At 32.1% G+C, this 21,893-nt stretch overlaps 4 protein-coding genes across 8 annotated transcripts in view; 2 read left to right on the top strand and 2 right to left on the bottom strand.

Annotated features, from left to right (window-relative positions):
• LOC146527772 (voltage-gated delayed rectifier potassium channel KCNH8-like) overlaps positions 1-2,157 on the bottom strand; it is a 48,843-nt gene extending 46,686 nt beyond the window's left edge. For all 5 annotated transcript variants that reach the window (XM_085205192.1, XM_085205191.1, XM_085205190.1 and 2 more), the window contains exon 1: positions 1,977-2,157. The gene's annotated coding sequence lies outside the window, so the exon portion shown is untranslated. The remainder of the gene's footprint in view (positions 1-1,976) is intronic.
• A 2,517-nt stretch (positions 2,158-4,674) lies between these two features.
• On the bottom strand, positions 4,675-9,258 carry Nop17l (PIH1 domain-containing protein Nop17-like). Its single transcript, XM_085205193.1, has 3 exons — positions 7,129-9,258; positions 6,433-6,553; positions 4,675-5,871 (listed from the first exon to the last, which is right to left on the bottom strand). The coding sequence occupies exons 1-3, from the start codon at positions 9,120-9,122 to the stop codon at positions 5,494-5,496; spliced, it is 2,493 nt and encodes an 830-aa protein (XP_085061319.1). The 5' UTR covers positions 9,123-9,258; the 3' UTR covers positions 4,675-5,493.
• Positions 9,259-9,851: 593 nt separating this feature from the next.
• LOC146527775 (rRNA methyltransferase 3, mitochondrial) lies at positions 9,852-12,445 on the top strand. The gene is made up of 5 exons (XM_085205195.1): positions 9,852-10,353; positions 10,430-10,677; positions 11,126-11,281; positions 11,714-11,999; positions 12,216-12,445. The coding sequence occupies exons 1-5, from the start codon at positions 9,965-9,967 to the stop codon at positions 12,382-12,384; spliced, it is 1,248 nt and encodes a 415-aa protein (XP_085061321.1). The 5' UTR covers positions 9,852-9,964; the 3' UTR covers positions 12,385-12,445.
• A 1,765-nt stretch (positions 12,446-14,210) lies between these two features.
• Positions 14,211-21,893, top strand: part of dtn (transmembrane protein 132C dtn) — a 59,099-nt gene continuing 51,416 nt past the window's right edge. The window contains exon 1 of the mRNA XM_085205196.1: positions 14,211-14,660. Within this exon, the coding sequence (XP_085061322.1) occupies positions 14,630-14,660 (31 nt within the window). The 5' untranslated portion in view covers positions 14,211-14,629. The remainder of the gene's footprint in view (positions 14,661-21,893) is intronic.

Raw genomic sequence — 21,893 nt, forward strand, 5'->3', positions numbered from 1 at the left:
ACGTAATACTAATAACATCACTAAAGATTTCTGCACGTGCTAAAGTTGTACGAGCGAAGCGAACAAGATTTATATGGATTGGAGCGAAACGAGGAGAAACCTAGGCAACCATAGCAGCCATAATCTCAGTTGCACACACGGGATGCATCTAATGGGTGCGCGACGTGCGGCAAGGATCGATGTAGCGGCCCGGACAGCTTACGGACCCCGATGTGAGCTGCCGTTAAATGACTAACTGTGCTTACAATTTTACGTTTTTTACATTATTTAATAATTATAATATAAATTATTATTTTACTATTATATGTAGAAATATCTTAAATGTACGCCGCCTAAAAAATTTCAATGAATAATATTTTTTGTGTTCGTCCAAGATTGTATCGTCCAAGGTTATATGATACGAACATAAAATATAGTACGAAATAATACGTAGATATATCTGTATCGATGTCAGATAACTGATAAAGATAATGGACAGAATATATCAGATAAGTTCAGCCCTTTAATGAGCGGGGATTGTTCCGAGTGGCTAGCTCTCTGCAATTGTGGATTAGCGTGAAACGAACTATTCTGTATTTCGCTTTAGTGGCTTTAGTATTGTCTCGTATAGTCGTCTATACGTTTGTTTGTTATGTCTTCATGACATGCGATAACACGGACGTAATCCCTTAAACTTAATTGCATAAAAAAAAAATTAGCTTCACGCTGTACACCGCACACAGCAGGGTAGGCAGAGGGAACATACTGTTAAGACACTCCGTTCCCCCACTTTCCGAAATTCTGGAGGCATTGCGTTTGCCTCGATACCAGAGCGAAGAAACGGAAATTTAAATTTAAGTAATTATTTCATTATTTTTATATTCGGATAGACCAGTGATAGCGCAGTGGCCCAGGTTTGTGATTGTAAACGCGACAGGTGGGCTCCATTTCCACTCCAGGAACTGAAATTTAATATTTTCATTTGTTCGCTCTCGTGACATTTAACACGTAGTGCCTCCAACATTTGGTGGAAAATGTGGAAAACATATTCGGATAACCTAATTGTTATGTTGACATTTACATGACGTAATTTTTATAACATTTAAATGATTGCACAGTGATAAATTTAAGTAATTATATTAAAGATAATGTAATCATGTTGAAAAATATTTGTAGAGACACCGATATAATAAAAAATATTGCAAGCGAAGGTTTTTATAGAAAATGCTCTTTGTTTTAAAAACGTCTATAATAACATAATATGAATACATGAGACGCATATATTATCTAAATCCGACGTCGGATCCCGATAAATCTCAATAATAAACTCTTAAAAATAGAACCCGTAGCGGTATTTCTGTAATATTTTTGTTATGACTAATACTGTTTTTGGAATTTATGCTTAAGTAAAAAATAAGATTTTACAATATTTTTCTTAGTAGAGGCATGATCGAAATCAGGTAATAATAAAAAATAGTTTTTCTTAAATAATATCAGGCAACGAGTTCAAAGGACCCAGGGAAAGAATTGTAAGAAATACATTTTTTTTTTCAAATTAGGAATATAAGAAAATATTGTGAAAAGCATAATTTAAATTTGTTGTATGTTAACAAAAATAACTTTTTTGAGTAGAAAATTCCAATTACTATTTAGCTTATACAGCTTCACGCTTTATCCCGCATATATCAGGGTAGGCAGAAGGAAGCTAGTGTTAAGACACTCTGTTCCCCACTCGGTTCTGTTAGTTTATTATTACATTATGTATAAGCTATATACTTACCCACAAAAATATAAATAAAAAGATATTTATTTTAGAAGTATTTTTCTATAAGCTCGTAACATATTATATATTTTTTAATAAATAGATCGTGAATATTTTTAGATATTTTTTATATACATTTTTATTTTGTATATTAATTGTTTGTAAATAATTACCCAAACCCAATTTCACAATATCAACTTATCAACAAAAAAAAACATTATACTAAATCAATTACCTTAACGAGACTGTGTTAGTATAACGACAGTACGAAAAAAATCCAATTTAATTCATCCGAAGCACGAACTTTTCGTGAACATTGTGATATTTTAGCACAAAGGTTTTTAACACGTGTTTAGTGCGGAAGTGCGAGCGGTGCTCGCAAGCGGCATCGATGCCGGCGCGGGGAGACAGACTGCCCGCGGCCGGGAGCGGCAGGGCGGGCGGCGCAACAGATACGCCACAGGTTACCCGGGCCACCTCCTCGCTCCTCGGGCCCCCCCTCGCCTGGGGCCCCGGCTCCCCATACACCAATTTACATCCTCATTATCGTCTCCAGAGTCAGCATCTAAGCGGAGTAACGATTCCTCCTCTATTCCAGATCACCATCAGTTTAGATTTCGTTCTAGCTATGCTCTACCGCCTGGATTGTGTCGTACAATGCAAGAATCAATCTCGTCAAATTTAAGCGTAGCGTAAGTTAAATGTGAGCTTTTAATGTAATTGTATGACCTAATTGGACGATCATTATTGGAAAAAAGATTACGAGCTTGAATTTAAGTATTCAATGAATATTCATTGATATTATTATTATTATTATTTCGTATAACATTAAAAACCATGCTCTATTTAATACTGTATTTTTTGAATTAGGAAGAAATGAGATTAACTAAAAAAACAGGCTTATATATTAAAAGTCGTCATACATAAGTGAACTAAAATATTATTCTCTTGCTCAGAAAATAATATTCCTTGAAGCCTAGTATTAACAGCGTAAGGCTTTCAAGGGAGCTATAAAATTCAACAAAAACGTGATTATTCTAATGCCCCTGCCCAAATCTAGCTACGTCTTACAAAAATGTATTATATAGGTAATAGGTATAATATATATTTATTAATTAACATAACTAATGTAAAATTTTACAATTTTTAAAATTCATGAAACTTTTTAATTTTTAACCCCCGATGCAAAAAGAGCGGTGTTATGAGTTGAGTTGAGTAACGTGTCTATCTATCTGTCTGTGGCACTGTAGCTCCTGAATTCATGAAGCGAATTGAGTACGGCTTTTTTTTTCATCGAAAGTCTTCTTTGTGTCGTCGCGGTGGTTCCTAGCTTTTATTTTATGAAAATCGGATTAATCGTATAAGTTGCCACAAGTAGTTTGACACGACGAGATGGTGATATTTTTAGTTGACTATTATTTTTAGTTTTAAATTTTGCTAGTTAATCTATTTTATAAAATTAATTTTAATAAAATATTCAATATACGTTAACAAAGACTTAGTAATCCCTATATGAATTAATAGTAAAATTACTTACCAAGACAGACTTATCAAAGAAAAGCGTATGGAGAACATAAGGTCATCCCAAAGGATACTCATGGTGTGATTGACGACAGATTATGAGGTGACCAAAGATATTTGAGGCCGTAAAATTTATCCCTTGACTGCCTAACTCATGTCGCTATAATAAATATAAATATTATCTAATTGAAACAAACGAAAAAACATTTGGTTGAACATGTAATTGTTTCAATAAATTTTAACAGTTTTTATTTCTTTTTTCTTAATTTCTGGTGAAGTAATAATTAATAGAAATAAAATAGGTAAAATAATAGATGACACTTTAAATAATTTGAATCAAATTGTATGTTGTTTCGCAGCGGCATAAGGGTGTGACTGTGACGCGACGGTTGGGGGTTCGATCCCCACTCGAGGAAGTGAAACGTGTATATTTCCATTTCTTCGCTCTGGTGTCGAGGCAAAGCGCGGTATTGAGAACTGCCACTCAACATGCAAAGCCTCCAGAATTCGGTAGAAAGTGGAGAACGGTGTATCTTAACACTAGCTTCCTTTTCCTTACCCTGCTGTGTGCGGGATTCAGCGTGAAAATATTTTGATTTTATTTAATTTTTTTCATACAAAAAAATAGCTACATATGAGTTCGCGGCTTTTGAGCTCACAGCTTGTTGTCACCATCTATTGTTATAATAAAATCGTAACAGATTTTGTATAATGATTAAATATATCAAGGTTTAGATTGTAATCATAAGTATTATGAAAAAAAATGATAATTTATTTGTGAGCATATAATCGCTTATTTGTTCGTAAATTTTTACACAAGCATCACTCTTATCCTAGGCGGTACCATGGCTTAAAAACAACAAAATATGCAATTGCAAAGTATTTTTTTTCTCTCGTTACAAAATAATATTAAATAACGGTAAATTTTGGTAGTGGCAAATTTAAAATACACTGGAATTTTATTATATACACGTAATACTCGTATACGTCGTATAATTAGAAAAATGCTAATAATTTTAAATGGCTGAACATATATTTGCTGGAATCGTGATTAAGAACATTCTCGATTCACCGAACCTGCAGGCACCGGAGGCTTTGCATGTTGAGTGGCAGTACTCAACGCCGCACTTTGCCTCGACACCAGAGCGAAGAAATAGAAATATACATTTAAATGAATATTTCAATTCCTCGTATGGGGATCGAACCCACAACCAGTAGGGTTTACATTCACACTTTGCGTTTTAGTTATTTTGTTGTTGATATTTTTAACGTTTTTTTACTATACCTTCCCCATATGGGAATTGAACCCTGTCCGTTAACATTTGCCATAGTGCAAATTTCTGCAAGTCAAGAAAATAAAACATGTTTTAATTTGTTCAATGGTTTTAGGGTATAAAGAAAATTCGGATAAATTTCACTCTTCTATTAAATTATATTATTCGAAACATCACAATATTTTAGTATTAAACTTTCGATTTTCATAACAACTATATAACCTAATCACACTTCATACAAACTAAGGACAAACATAAATGCAAGGATAATGGCAGATTAGACATTACAATGCCGCTTTCCTACAATAGTGCCAAAATTATACAAATAATCATAATAATAATTCAATTATTATATTTATAGTTGTCATAAACAACTTATTTTCAGAAACGCATCTTTCAGTGCCTAATTAATTCATGTATCTTATTTTATTATTTTATTCATAAGTGACATTTTATTAAAAGTAAATAATTGTGTAAAAATGTGCATATTTATTATCATTTTTATTGTGTCAGACTTAATTATGTATCTAGATCTAATTTGTACCATAAGAGCTCACTACACAAGTATATAGTCTAATATGAGCATAAAATATTCCATTTTACAATTTTATTTAAAATAATTTTATTCAACACTCCATCTTGATTGTAGTTGAATTATATTTAAAACAAATAATTGACACAGATATATTATGTTCAATAAAACTGCCATAAACTCGCATAATAAAATACATTGCTGTTACTATAATAAGGAATAAGTAAATAATGGAAAGTTTCAAGAGAACTAAACAAGTGTCCACACACAAACACAATTATAAACAAATATCATTATTATAATACGTTGATTATATATAACCAACTCACTGGTAGGTGACTAAAGTCTAAAACAATACAATAACTACTTCATGAAAAAATAGCAGAAAAAAACTTATTCATAAAATATAATGTGAATGGCAAATCTCACATATCAAGATCAAATATGAGATCGTTCTTAAATTTAACTTCCAAATATTGCCCTTTGTTCAATTTATCAGGATTGTAGAGATCAGTGTTGTGTTTTATATTGAAAGATGTTGTTTTATGCTTTTCCTGTTTAAAAGTTATTTTTGACTTCGCTGGATTGGAGTTCCAAGATGTCTGATCTTCAGTAGTGTTGCCGTTACTATCAATTATTTTAGCAGAATGTTCCATATTTGGGTTGTTTATGTTGGCATTTTCATCGGTGTCATATTGTAATTCGTAATCCGATGTGTTCTTGAACTCCTCCGCATCTGATGTATCGACAACTCCACTATCATGTCTTTCTTTTAATGTTGGTTTTGATCTCGATTTCGAAACCTGTAAATTGTAAAAAAAATATATTAATAATTTACCAAATATATTATAACAATCATTGGCGTTGAAATGTTGATGTTGAGTGGTGGCACTTGACACCACGCTTTGCCAGGGCGAGGAAACTAAAATATTAAATATTTCATTCCGTCAAGTGACAATTGAACCCACAAACGTCTGGTTTACAGTCACACGCTTGTGCCCTTGACACAACGGCTCCACATGATTTCACTATATACATTTGATTTATACAAAAGGAAATTGATAATGACAAAACAGGATATCATAAGTAATGCATTATAGATATGGACATATAAAGTACCAAAAATAAAGAATCCACTGATAATTTCATGTTTTATATTTAAGCTCTATTTTTTATTTTTAACTTTACCCCAAATATAGCAGAATAAACTAAATTTAGACCTACTTTTTATATAGCAGTAATTGTAAATTCATCACCCTAAGTGGGATCAAACCCAACACCTTTGCATTTACAGTCAGACACTGTACTGCTTTCTGTCCTTTCGGAAGACCAATAGAAAGATACAATTATAGGTAATTTATTACCTGAACTGAATTTGTACATTCTTCTTCAGCTTCACTTTCACTTTTACGCCTCTCCAAGTTACGTTTCTTACTCTTTTTTCTTTGATTTTTCCTTTTTTGACCTTCTATTGATGAATTATATCTGTAATTAAATAAAATTTAATTTAATATAATTTATTTAGCCTATAGTGTTAAAAATTAAAACAATCATATATTTATAAAATTGTTAAAGAGTAGTATTCGAATAACAGAGTTACAAAAGAACTGATATATAAATATTTTTTTTATTTGAAATTTTTTATTGTTTGTGCTTTACGATGTATCCCGAGAGAAACTTCCGCTCTCATCTTCCGCCAATTCACTTTCGCTTTGCGCTTTAAATATATTAAATATATCATTCCCTGAGTAGGAATCAAACCCAATGGAACTCCAGTTTTGTTTTTCCATTTTTTTTATAAGTGGGCACGACCATGGGTTTCCATTGGGCTTGATTCCTAGTCGGAGTAATAAAATATTTCATATTTTTATTTTCTCACTTTGGTAACAAGGCAAAGCGCGGCGTAGAAATCCGCCAGTCAACACGTAATGCCCCGACCACCTGGCCCTCTCTATTCCTATTGTCCATGCAAGATACTCTCCTACCAAAGCAAGGAAATTAATATAAGACGTCAGATACTACGCCCCTCCGCCAAGACAACCTTAAAAATGATCTCTTACCTATAAAATTGTTTAGCAATAACATCGCTAAAACGAACTGTCTTCTTTAAGCTTGACTCTTCTGGAATGCAATCAGAGCTAATATAATCCATAGATGAAGCAATGTCTCCAGCACTTGATTCAGAGTAACTTCTTATCATTCTAATAGGCTTCCGTAAAATACTTTTAGCTCCATTCTCAGCTGTATTGGATTCCGTCCAAACTATTTCTTTTTCAAATTCTTCTTCATCCTCATCGTCATTCTGGTTAGGTGAAGATACAACAATATTTGTTTCTCTACCTAAAGTACTTACTTCAACTGAAGGTGCAAGATTTCCTAGAATACATGGTTTATCCTCTTGAACATCATCTTTTACAGCTATTTTTAGTGGGGACACATCAAAATATTCATTTTTCATGTCTTCTAAGCTTAATCCTATTTGAAATTTCTCAGGACATTTTTCTCCAACCATTTCTAACTGTAAAATGACATTATTATCCCAAGCCTCTCCAACTGCAGTATCGAATTTAATTCCATCATCAAATAAAATTAAAGCTGCGTAGTGTACAGGTACAAATCCTGACCCTATAGATGAGAACTTAATAAAAACCTTGTTTCCATCATTTTTAACCTTAACAGAATCAGGGTCAGTGTTTTTAACATGAAAAGTGAATGCTACAATTTCATCTAACATGTTGTGTGTATATGGTGGGAATGAGTAACCAATGGAGGGAAGTAAGAAATCATCAAATTCTGTAGTCTCTTCTTTTCTTAAAGAATTCTTTTTTTCCACACTTATGGTAAGTTCTTCTACAAGTTTTGGTTTAGACTCTTCATCACTATTGGAGTTTTCCTCACTCTCTAGACCACTGTCTCTTCTTAGTAAAGATGATTTTTCAGTTATAGGTGTTTTTCGTAGGACAGGTAATTTTACAATTAATAAATGTTTTGATAAATCAAATGTTGCATTCCCTTTCTGTTCATCAACAGTATATGGCAGATTAAGGTTAAGTTTATATTTTGCTGGTTTCTCAGAAGTCAGCTCAAGACATTTTTCTTGTACATCTAAGACACAATCTTTAGTTGAAGACAGAAGTGGTAAGTTGATCTCAACAGATATGTAAGTTGGCATAGCAGAATATTGTTTACTATTCTTATCATAAGTGAAATCTTGAAGGTCTACATTATGCTGTTGTTTTATTGTGTATTTAGGCACTGTGTACACATCATCAGATGAATGAGCATACTGCTTTTTACTATTTTTAGCTTTTTTTCTGTGTTGTTCTTTTTTAACACAATTTTCTACTACAGGTTTGTTAGAATTTGAATATGTGTGTTGAGGATATAACTTCTCTAATAGCTCTGGTGAAATTTCTTGAGCTTCATTATCATCTAAGGGTTTAAAATTTGGATCTTCTTTTCTTATAACAGCTGGAACAATCATTCCTTTATAATTTGATTTAGGAAATCTATAATTATTGCTATCAAGTTGAATATTATATGTTTTCTGCAATCCATCAAATGCCGTTTTGTTTACTAGTTCACGAAATCGTTTGTTAACCTCTGCCATGCGCAATGTATCTGGGTGGAAAACAACATCGTAAATAACACATCTTTCCTTTTTGTTATCAAAATCTTCTCGTGGAGGAACTATTGTATACGGCAACTGCCAGTTCATTCCTTTTTGGCCATTTAGCTCTTGCGCACAACAAGACGGCTTTTCCACATTTTCATTGCTACAAATATTTATAAACGCTTTTTTATCGCCTGCGACGCTTGTTTTAATAACATAACTTCCCTTTGGATTAATAAAAGTAACATCGTAGCCACGTTCCTTTTCTAGTTGGGTCATCTCTTTCTGATAGATTGCTTGATTCGCCGGGTCACGTACTTCATCGCAGTACTCGGTAAGTAGATCTCGAAATTTCTTGCTCTTCATTGCGTCTTGTATTGCCTCTAAATCAGCCCTGGTAAGAGATGAATCCTCATCACGCGGTGCTATCCCTGTAGCCATTTTGCCAAACTTTTCTAACGATATAAAAATAAACACAAGTATGTACTACGCATAAACACGATAATTTTCAGCTGATGACCACAGACGTATAGCTAACAAGAGTTGTTTTCGTACCACGTTTTAATTGGTCGATTTCTGGTTATTTTCCAGTTGTCAAGATAAACTCACAGATAAAAAATGTATATATATTTATAAGCAAGTATAAATAACATAAATTACTTATTACAAATATAATTATCGAACGTATAAATCTTAAAATATCGATTTTTTAGGTACGATATTTTTTATTAAGATTATAGCCATAGTCACCGGTATATATAAGAGACTAATGGTCTAAATGGAAAGGAATTTGATGTAATAATTATTGACTTTGTTATTATCTTTTTAATAATAATATACTTAATTTAAAATATGATAATTAATAAGGAAATTTATAAAATTTGTTACTTTAAATATGACATCTCGATACAAAAAAATGTCTTAATATAATTTATTATTCTACCTTTATTGAGAGAAATTAGTATGTTTACACTTCATTTTTACTGGGCGTTTGCCGACACAACGTTGCGCATAGTGTATCCAAGTAGAGTAAAGTGGTATCTTTAAACGAAATTTAATTATTATTAAATGATAAGTTTTAATCAAAGTATTAATTACTTCTTACTAATCTGTATTTTAGGTTAAAATTTTTGACTTTGACATATTGTCATATTTATATTTTACTTTCAGTTTATCTAAATTTAAAATCCTAACTCAGAAGAAATGAATTAAAAGAATGTTTAATGGAATTCAATGAAAATAAAAATTCTGAATTATTGGTTTGAGTGTATTTTGTTTCTATAATGTCTTCAGGTATTTATTTACTGTCTCGTACATTAATTCGCCATCCGCAGATATTTTCTGTTAGGTTATACAGAGGATGGATGCATAGAAAACCTGCAAAAGTTTTATTGCCTATTGAACCTGATAAAAATACAAGCTTAAAGGAAGAAAAAATAATTGATTTAAGATCTGATATAAATAGAAATACGAAAAGTAATAACCTAAAATCAAAGCAAGAGAAAGTCGATCAAAAAGACACAACCCAAAAATTTGTAACAACAAGTGAAATAAAACATAACAAGCTAAAAAAATTACAACGACAAAAGTTTTACTTAAATCAATGTAAGGTTTTTGACGACAATGGTGAAATAATCTACGAAAAACTAAAAGAAAACGATGGAAGAATAAGGTATATTAAATTATGAATTTTAAATGACTTAATAAATTATGATTAAATTATTTACATATTTGATAAATTGTTTCAGTTCACTTCTTGTGAGACTCAAATCTAAAAAGGAGCGTTTACGCTCAGGACAGATGCTTGTTGAAGGCTGGAGGTTAATTGTAGATGGCTTAGAAGCAAATTGTGTTTTAAAATATGTAATATTTAGTCACGTTGAAGATTTGCAAAATTTAAGGCCTTTTTTGCCAAAAACTGGTGTTAAATTTTATAAAATACCTTATAAAGAAATAGAATTATGGTCAGATGTGGAGACTTCTTCTGGTATATTAGGTAATTAACTTTTACCATTACATTTTACACATTGTACATTATTTTATGTTTTTATTTTATTGCTTTCGTGACAAGGCAAAGCACAACATGGAGTTTTGCCACTCCACATGCAATGCACCTTCACATTAGGTTCGCAGGTTCCCTATTCGCTCTTAGCTCGGCTATTTGCTATTATGAAATTAAAAAGAACGACTTTTTCACTGCTTGCTTTATTTCTGTAGCAAGGTAAGAAGAAAGAACCAAGTGTTGATGCACTCTGTACTCTTTCTTACAGTTTTACCCAGATATGTGGCAGAACGCAACTACTCTTTGTCTTCTTACTAAAATGAAAATAATTCATTTTCACTAATTTCCATTGTTCCACTGCATTACAAAGGGCAAATTTAAATATTTTATAATATTAAGTATGCAAGTTTGTGTTAAAAAACTAATTTTGAATCTGTTATAGGTGTATTTGAGACCCCTTCACATGAAAATGTTAAAAGGTACTCTAAACCAATCCCACTCCAGTTTATTTGTGACAATATCCGAACACCTGGAAATTTAGGTGCTATACTAAGAGCAGCAGTTGGTGTTGGATGTGAAAAAGTTATTCTTAGTAAAGGTATAGGAAGTATTATTTTTAATAACAATAATTTTATTTATTACTTTAATAGCCATAGAGTATAAATTTTGATGTAAACAAAATTACATTACTCTGTATTAAAATAGAATTTTTATGTAAATGTTTAGTTATTTCATAATATAATTGGTTATATGTATAAATTGTAATGAGCAATTTTTTTCAATTTTACTTTACATTATTATAAAAAGTATATAGTACTTTATTAAAATATTAAAAAATATAATACTAAACAGCATATAGTATTCACAACTTTCTAATTTTGAAACATTTGATGTGAAACTTTGTCTACCACAGCAAGGAAATGAAAATAATTTAAATATAATAATTTTGCAAGTGGGAATGGAACTCACAACTGGTGCAACCTGGTATCAAATAGAAAATATATTTTTAATTCTTTCTATATAACAACAGGTTGTGTGGACTTATGGGATCCCAAAGTAATAAGAAGTGCATCTGGTGCTCACTTCAGGCAGCCAATACATACTTCAATTGAGTGGGACGATATGCCCAGTTTATTAGAACAAAATACATCTGTCTTCATAGCAGATAGCAATACAGCAGTGGTTGAAGAAAATGAAAGTGCTCTTAACAGTCATCTACCTGTCCTGCCATATTACAGTGTAGATTTTGCGAATTTTAAGCATGTTACACTTGTAATAGGTGGTGAAACTGAAGGAATCAGTGAAACTAGTTATAGGTAACCAAACTGATGTCTTGCTTAAATTTTTTTTTGCATTTGGGCAATATATATCCATATACTTTATATAAATATAGCATTTCACAATATCTATGTATATTCTACAAATGGAAGTGTTGATATTTTGAGATGATTCCTATTGACCACAACTAAATTTACTGTTGTTCAGAGAAACCTGTAAAATTTAATAAAATTAATAAATAAAATATTTTTCAGGCTAGCAGCACAAAACAATGGCCTCAGATTAAACATTCCACTACAAAAAGGAGTTGATAGTTTAAATACGGGAATGGCAGTGGCTGTAATAGCATTTGAAATAAGAAAACAATTTATCCAAGCTTGGGCTAAGCGCAAATTAGAAAATCAAACTATAAAAGTGGCTTAAAAAGTAACATCAATTTGTTTGTATTACTTTTTTTTAATATGAATATAGATGATATAATAAATATGACTTTTATTCTCTCTCTTTGCCATCGATACTTTTATCCAGCTTTAAATGTAAAATGTAAGCATTTATCTTATTTTAATAAATGCAGCAGTTAAAATTATTCATTAATTTTAGTCTATAATTGGATTAGATGGAGACAGGTAATAGTATTTATCTAGTCTGTTTGCTTATATTTATAACGCAATTTATGTTATTTAAGCCTTATATCCATAGACAGTAAATATATATTTATGAAATCAAAAAAAAACAAATGTTATTTTTTTTACAATATTAATGTAACCTATACATGTACTTAAATTGTTTTTAAAAAAAAGAGAATGTATTATTTCCATGTGGAAGAGGAATACAAATTAATATAAATTAAACACAAATAAAAACATTTCAGTATATAAACCTACATGTTAATGATCTAATAACACATTGCAGTCGATCAGCTGTAACAGATGAGGGCACTGCTGAATTAAGGAGACTAATTAAGAGATTAATTTATAGTATCGCGATGAGACAGCGTCTGAGTGCGGTAGTTGTGGACTCGATTCTTAATGGTGCGAATGAGTTAATTTTATTTTCCTGCTCTGGCAAGGAAAAAGTCAGCACCAAAGGTATCAGTCAGCCGACACTCAATGGGTCGAATTTTGGCGATATTTGGAAAACTGAGTGACTTGGCACAGGTTCTATATCAGCGTTGCCAGACGTTCCAAATCCCGCTTTTTTACTTAGCACGTAATTCGTCCTGTTCCCTGAAACAAAACCTGACAACGCTGTTTTATATATATGTAGTTGAAATGTAAAAAAAAGAATTTGTGTAAAATTTTATATTGAAAATATAAATTATTATATAACGCCATCTACAAAACTGAATGCGAACTTTTTTTCAGGAAATTCGGTGAAGGCGTGAAAAATGAAATCTATAGATGGAGTAAAATATTACACATGTATTTTCAAAACATTTTTCTATAAAATAATTCGCCCTCATTTTAGTACGTAAAAATATTAGATATTTGTATAATACATAAACGTTTGTAAAATAATAAGTGGGTAGAAAAAAGTTGGCAAAACTTGCAGCCTCATTTCTGAAATAGGTCATTCCTTATTAGTTGTTAAGTTATATATGTTAATATAAGATTTTGATTAAGGATAGTCTCGTATTGTGGCCAAGTCGACTTGGAATGAGCGTCAGATGACGTCATTGGTGCGCAGTCCACAGGCACCAGTCCAAGTATGCCCGCATCGAGACTCGTGCAAATATTGTTACGCAAAAGTGCTTTGCACACTACTTGCCGGCATAAGTACAGTGCGTATGGGTTAAGCAAATAACTAACTAATATTTTTTTACAAATAACAATTTTCGGTAATATTTTTTTTATTGTCACGATTGATCACATATCATGATATTTATGTACCAATTGAATTAGTATTTAAGTAAATTTCTTTTTTTTATATTTATATTAGTAACTAATTAAAGAAAAAAGAGTTAATAGGTACAAATAAAAGTCTTATGTTATAATTCAACATTTTTTCAAAGTTGCATAAAATTTACTCAGTATATCTAGATCAGTAAGAAGGTACAAGGGAAACGTTCAAAGGAGAATTCTTAGTACGTAGTTAAGGATGTTCGAGGTGGAAGGAGGCGTCGTCGGTCAATACTAGTAGGTAGCGCGGTGCGGGCGCGGAGGGGGCGCGGGGCGGGCGCGGCGCGCAGGCGTGGCCCCGTCCCGGCCCGCGCCCCGCCGCCCGCCGCCGGTTCGCTCCGCTCACGCAACTCGCGAGTCGGCCGCCGTGCGCTGTGATCGCGCGCGACGAAGCTTTCGCAGCCTCCCGAGCCATGTGTAATGTTTTCATCACAGAGCTTATCTGTCAGCTAGCTTTGGGACACGATATCTCTAAACATGAATGAATAAATTAAACCCCTACGGTACGCGGTGTCACATTGAGCTCTCGCGGGAGGACAGAGAGGACAGGGAGGACAGCTTTCACCGAGTGTCTAGTTTTTCTCGTAAGCTCGTGGCCGTTGACACTGCAGCGTGCGGGTCCCGCAGTGTGCAAGTGTGTGCTTCATTAGCGACGTCAGCTGAGTCGCGTAAACATTGGCTTGACCGAGTTAAACTGACGATACGATGGTTTTACCAATTTTATAGATTTTGAACCAGTAACTAGCACGACACTGCTGAAGGATTTCAAGATGCAGCGATTCATTTTGCTGTTTTTGACAGGTAAGGTTCGAATTTATTAAGCTTAATATATTGTGAGATAGTTACAAAAAGGTTTTGCTAAGAACCTTTTAAATTTTTTGTTAAAGGCTTAGTTTAGGTATGTACAATATTGGTCTGGAGAAAAAAAAACTAAGGATAAGCAAAATCGATTAGCTGTTACTAATAATAATGAAGAAAATTGCACTTTATTTTATTATTATTATTATTTATCTATGTAATGAATGCACGCAATGTCTATTGCACTTTATGAGTATTTATAATTTTAAAATTTAAAAAAATGTCTAAAATAGTTACTTTATAAAATCTATAAATAATTCATATTGTCTTAATTTTATTAAAGCTACATGTCTACCATTTAACATCAATATAGAGAAGCGAAAAATATTAGTCAAACGTCATTTGTATCTCACGTTAAAGTAGAGAAAAAAAATTGAATTAACTTTGAAAGTATATATTTAACTACTTTCTTAGAAGTAAAAATTATAAAATTATTCTTACACATTTTATCAATTTCATGGTTTCCCTGCAAATTAAGGGATAGACAACTCAAGTTAGCTTAACTCTCTACCTTTTGCCCATTATATGCGTAGAGATTGTGCTATTTATAGGTGTTGGGAGATGCTCAATTTCACACTTAATCCAACCAAATTACAGTCGAGTCAAAAATATATTATTGTATATTACAAGTAAGAATATATATAAGCGATTCTCAGGTTCTAACATAGAGATGCGATAGATACTCTGTAACAAAACATATTATAGATATTATATTATAAAATAATTGTAAAAAGTGGTAGGTATATTTTTTGGAATTAATTTATTTGAAGATTTTCAATCACTTGTACGAAAACCGGCACGATGAGTCCAGTTGGCGACAGGTGTTGAATGCAGGTAGAATTAGGAACACTCGATTGTCGGACCGCTTTGAAAAAAAATCCCGGGATGCTTATAACCAAATGTCTTAGGCCAAAAAAAATATATATAAAAAAGTAGTATGGCATCAATAATTTGACAATCCAATGAGTAAATTGATAAATTATATAATACAACCTAAAAAAATAATATTTTAGATTAACTTAACCAGTACGATTCTTAAAATATATTCCGACAATGCAGATTACTTTGGATGTGACCAAATTGGTTCTTTTTCTAGCTCAATGTAAATATATATTTTTAATACTAACAATTTACTAAACTTTGTCCTTTCAATATATCAATAATAGTCTTTAACAAAACTTTCCTTGTGTAGCGGTCCGTCGACGAAACCCTGTTTCTAACAGTTTGATGGGACGCAGAGTTTTTCTGAATAAAAGTTAGGGAAATTTTCCTCCTTGCTTAGAATTCTCATCAATCAGTTTTATATTTTGACATCGCTTTACTTTTAGCTAAAGAAGCTCACGAGACTTACAAAAAATGTTATATTTACATATCATATATATGTACTTTTAAATTCACTTCGTATAATATTTTAAGTTTAAGAATTGGATCAGAACCGGAATATTAAAGAGGATCTTTTCAGTTTGCAACTGCCACTTTTTCTACGTTTAACAAGCGGATGCTGCACGCACCTGGCCTCTGAGCTTTTTTTATTTTGCTCGCACAAAAGAATGTTACTTACTTCTATTTTTAAAATCGAGTGCCTAAAACATTTTGAGCCATAATGTTAATCTCTAAAAATATAATATAGTAAGTTATAAAATGTAATAAATAAACATCGTACCTAGTCTTTAATAGCAAATTGATAATTATTTTATTTTATCTATTATTTTATAGTCACTTTATTATTTAAGCCACTATAGTGAAAAAAAAACACTTAAGAAATTTTGTTAGGTTGAGGGATCCGATGCTTAACCGAAAATATTTTAATGTTTAAACATTACATAGAGTTAACATAGAGTGAACTTTGTATCAACTATACCGTTTTATAAATCATTTATCTAAAAAATAAATAATAGCTTTAAATAAAATAACCTTTAATGTAAATGTATTAAAAATCCTTCCTATCCTATCCTTATCAAAGTCAATTAAAATTATATTAGATTAATATCGGGATCCACAAAGCGACACGTCCTAATGCTTCGGCACCGGTCCGTTAAATTCCCATAGGTTTGTTGTCGGCGTTTTGTCCAAAGGTCCATAGAGAGTTATGTACTTAATGTATTTATTGATACATTTCATATCACGTATTAATTTCCTATATCAAGGAGGCATTGCATGTTGATTGGCGAAACTTAACGCCGGGCTTTTGCCTCGACACGAGAGCGAAATATGAAATATTATATATTTAATATCTTCTAGTGGAAAATCGAACCCACAACCACTGCGCCACAACTGCTCCCAACTATTACATTACTTTTAGCTTACAAAATATCAACTAAAAGACTCTTATAAAATAAAATGTAACGCTATTTTCGAAATCGACTCTGGTATTTCTGGTATTCTCGTTGTTTTTCATCAGTTATTCTATTTTGGGGTGCTGACAGCAATCTTACAGAATGGCTGCAGGAAAGCGATAAGTAGCCGGGCGCCGGCTTTCATCTCAACTGTAGTATGTGTTGATAGTCGTGTGATTGCGCCTGCGCATATTAAGTTGCGTTTACATGTAAATAACTAAAACAATTATATATCTCGAGATATTATACGATTTTTTTAAGTTTATATGTTTTTTTAATAATTTTCATAATAGTGATTATTCACTAACTATGTATCTAATTATTTAATTAAGAAGAATATATATAAAAAAAGACGATTGTAAATATTTAAGAACAATCTTGAAACATTTTTGATTATATTTTCATTTGTATTGGTTTAACTTTAAAATTAATAATTAGGAGATCAAAAGCACTGTACTAGTTTGAAATGGTTTTACTGTTCTAATTTAGCTCGCCCATTCACAATCTGTGACGTTAGACGGCTTGGTTACTGCTATCTCTAAAGATAACCTATTTATTTATTACCCTCCACAGTAGTACCGATAATTGAGTTAAATTTATGGCCCTAACCCACCTTTTTGACCAAAACTAAAGATTATCTAGTTATTTTGAAGATTTAATTATAATTTACTTTATTTTTGTCATTCTACTATTTTTAAGATAGAGAATATTATGTCAATTCAGTAGACTTAATATTGATTAATGAAATTTATTATCAAAAACTTTAAGCAAATGGATCTTACAAGCAGAGTATATTAAAGAAACAAATATTCACAAAATATCTGAGGTAGATAAACCACGAAGTGTTTTACAAAAGAGATTTCCCAGGTGCAAATGAATCTTATTTAATTTTCCCCGAGAGCCCGAAACAATCCGGATTGTGTTACATATTACACAAGTTTCCTCATTTCTTGCTTACATTACACAAAACTTCATTAATGCAAAAGAAATTTCATTTCACTTTTTATTGTACCTTTATTTTTACTTAATCAAAATTTTGTATTTCCTGGATTGCAGCTTTACATTGTGTAGGTACTAGTCTCTATTCACAATTTTGCGAGTAGATAGAGAGAACATCTACTTTGCGAGTAAATGGAGAGAGAGAGAGAGAGAAATAAACATTATTGAACAACGGGAACTAAATTAATAGCCTTCGCGTTTAGAGTGGCACGTTTATGTCCCTGCTGTACGACTAGCCTCAACGAGAACCGGGAACGGAGTGTTAAGACACTAGGTTCCCAGGTAGGCATGTGCCAGATACAGCATGAAGCTAAAAACAAGAATTTTACGTTTTAATATTGATTTCTATTGTTTTTGTCGGTAACTACTATTGCCGCAGTAACGAGACTACAGAGTCATGGCCGTCGTCAATAGAGTACACTAAGGTAAAAAATAAGCCTTACAAGCGTAATAACTTGTCAACCTATATATTAGACTAGTTGTTTTTAAAATTTGTATGTTTTTATTATTTCATTCGTACTACTATAGAACTCATTATAATTTCCGATCACTCGGCTTAGTGTTTCAAAAGTGTTTGGAGAATTATTTTAATTTTATAACTTTCGTGACTTCAAAATCAAATATAGCCTAAATCATTCCCGGGAGTACTAGCTATACAACAAAAAAAGTTTCATTTAAATCCGTCCAGTATTTCAGAAGATGTAGGAATACTAACAGACAAACGAAAGTTCTATAAATCCTAGATTTGTGTTTTATTCTAATGTTAATATAACATAATTAAATATTTTTCTCGTAATAATATTTAATGTACCTACACTTGTTTTACTCTTTTATTACAGTAACAAATATAACGTCCAACCAACTCTGTTTAGTGTTTCCAAAGTGTTTGGAAAATTACTTTAATTTTATAACTCGATCTTCAAAGATTCATCATCGATCGATTCGAACATTATAGTTTTACGTCGGGTCTGCCTGTCTTCAAAATCAAATATAGCCTAAATCATTCCCGGGAGTACTAGCTATACAACAAAAAAAGTTTCATTTAAATCCGTCCAGTATTTCAGAAGATGTAGGAATACTAACAGACAAACGAAAGTTCTATAAATCCTAGATTTGTGTTTTATTCTAATGTTAATATAACATAATTAAATATTTTTCTCGTAATAATATTTAATGTACCTACACTTGTTTTACTCTTTTATTACAGTAACAAATATAACGTCCAACCAACTCTGTTTAGTGTTTCCAAAGTGTTTGGAAAATTACTTTAATTTTATAACTCGATCTTCAAAGATTCATCATCGATCGATTCGAACATTATAGTTTTACGTCGGGTCTGCCTGTCTTCAAAATCAAATATAGCCTAAATCATTCCCGGGAGTACTAGCTATACAACAAAAAAAGTTTCATTTAAATCCGTCCAGTATTTCAGAAGATGTAGGAATACTAACAGACAAACGAAAGTTCTATAAATCCTAGATTTGTGTTTTATTCTAATGTTAATATAACATAATTAAATATTTTTCTCGTAATAATATTTAATGTACCTACACTTGTTTTACTCTTTTATTACAGTAACAAATATAACGTCCAACCAACTCAGACTCAAGTAGTTTGCCTATTTCACAGCGACTTTACGTTTATATTTTTTCTGAGGTCATAAACGTAGAGGATACCTTGAAAGGCACGCAGGTTAAGTTTTAAGTGCTTAACGGTGAATAAGGTCAAAGTAAAACGTAAAGGTTGTTAGTTCGATCAACTTGTCGAAAAATCGCGATCCTTTAGTCATAATAAGGATCGAAAAGTATATTGTACTATTTTTTAACTGTACGCTGTAAATTGGGACGCATATCACACATTCACGCTGGGAACCTAATTTTAACAAATTTCCACGTAATGTTAACACATTTGACAAGTTGTGGGTTCGATTCCCACTCGAGATAATAAAATATTTAATATTTTCATTATTGCGAAACTGGTAAAGGCAAAGCGCGGCGTCCGGATTACGGCGGAGAAAGGGGTGGGGGCAGTTCCTCAATTGTGACACTAGACACTAGGACCCCTTTACCTACATTGCTACAGCCTGATACCTGACCTGACCTGACTGACCACAGCCACATTGCATCATACAATGAGAATTATATCATGCAATGTGAATATGTAGTAGTCACTAGGCCAGCTTTAGCTTTATTCAGGCTTCACTGCGCTCTAGAAGTGACAATCCATTAGGTGTTAAACTAAACAGTACCTATACGTACAGTATACATAATTAGGTTATCTACATTGTTAGTTCAGTTATTAACTTATGGAAAAGAGTACCTATATGGGGACATTTTCCAATTTGCTTCATCTTATGAGTTTGTGTCACACATAAACGAGACTGTTTGATAATCTTCATACTAATATCATAAATGTAAATATAAATTTGTTTGTTACGCTTTTACTCCAAAACTAATCAACTAGTTATTACATATATTCTTAGAAATATTAGAATAGACATACTATTTATTAAAAAAATATATGTATGCTTTTTCTTTCGTAATTATAAACACAGAAAAGTCAAGTAGTGAAGGACAAGGCACCGCTTAGATTACATTTATCGACCTTGACGGCCTAAGGGTGCCTTGCAAAAGGCGACACGTGCGCTTAGTAAAACGATAATGATAGAGTAGCTGGAGGGGACTCATAATCAACTGAATAACTAATTCAAACCATTGCACTTTACGCTGTGCGGGAGCTCTTTTTGCGATACCCTAGCCCTAGACGGTAGACCCTATTGTCGAAAGTTCTAATGATGAAGGGTCATTCCAAGATTGTTTTTGTTAAATATACAAAAACGGCCTATTCAAAGCTAGTTTTTAAATTAGACCTTTTGTAGAGTAAATCTGTACTTATTTTAATACTAGCGGCCCGCTTGCGGTTACACCCGAGTGAGCTATGTTTTTATTAATTTCTGTCTGCAAAATTTGAGACTCCTAGCATTTGTAGTGACGAAGTTTCATACAAACTTTCGACCCCAAAAACAACCCCTTGAAGTCGAATATTGCAAATTCCCTTCTTAGCGAGCACCTACGTCCTATAAATAACTCCTATGCAAAATTTGAGATTCCTAGCACATGTAGTTTCTGAGATTTCGTGATGAGTGAGTGACCTTTCGATTTTGTATATATAGATTTTATATTTTGAAGACAACATTTACATAGAGCAACGACTGACTGACTAGATACAATAATCATTTTTGCCTGTAAATAACAGGACATATATTAGCATAGACGTTGGTTTCAGTAAGTTTCTCAGTTTATATTTTACAATATTTTTATACAAAAGTCAACATAAAAATGTCTCAAGGCAAAAAGTTCTAAGACAGTATGTATGTAGAAATATTAAGATAGTAAAAGATGCAAGAGCTTTAAAATGTGACGCAAGTACATTATGTGTAATTGGGTCAAAGAGGCGAAGGATGGAACTAAGTAGAATGGGGAGGTGGAGTGTTTTCCACGATGTGTTTGAATCGGTTGTATTACAATTGACAATATAGCACACCACATTCTGCAAAGAAACTTTATGAAAATGTGACTTACGAGCACGACTTCTTTGTCAAAATAAACTCAAATAAATAATACTTTCTCATCTGACGTATATTTTGATAAATAATTAAACTACATTTTTATATTTATTTTTCACATTTTCTAAAGCTATTGAAACGAAAACATGAGAAAATCGTGTGTGCTTGACCTAAAAACTAAAAAAATAATTGTGCCTTAGCTGTCACGGCGAACTAAATTAATAAAAGTGTTGTATAGGGGTTGATATGGGCTATAATAAAATTTGATTACTTTTG

This window comes from Heliconius melpomene, chromosome 20, assembly GCF_056956725.1.
Source record: "Heliconius melpomene rosina isolate 202511_hmr_F chromosome 20, ASM5695672v1, whole genome shotgun sequence".
Classification (NCBI taxonomy): domain Eukaryota; kingdom Metazoa; phylum Arthropoda; class Insecta; order Lepidoptera; family Nymphalidae; genus Heliconius; species Heliconius melpomene.

Excerpts from the sequence above, each read along its gene's own strand:
- Nop17l (XM_085205193.1), bottom strand. The coding sequence starts at position 9,122 with ATGGCTACAGGGATAGCACCGCGTGATGAGGATTCATCTCTTACCAGG. Across the intron at positions 6,554-7,128 it reads ATTGCTAAACAATTTTATAG|ATATAATTCATCAATAGAAG; the intron begins GTAAGAGATCAT and ends ATTTAATTACAG. Across the intron at positions 5,872-6,432 it reads AATGTACAAATTCAGTTCAG|GTTTCGAAATCGAGATCAAA; the intron begins GTAATAAATTAC and ends TACAATTTACAG.
- LOC146527775 (XM_085205195.1), top strand. The coding sequence starts at position 9,965 with ATGTCTTCAGGTATTTATTTACTGTCTCGTACATTAATTCGCCATCCG. Across the intron at positions 10,678-11,125 it reads GACTTCTTCTGGTATATTAG|GTGTATTTGAGACCCCTTCA; the intron begins GTAATTAACTTT and ends AATCTGTTATAG. Across the intron at positions 12,000-12,215 it reads ATCAGTGAAACTAGTTATAG|GCTAGCAGCACAAAACAATG; the intron begins GTAACCAAACTG and ends AATATTTTTCAG.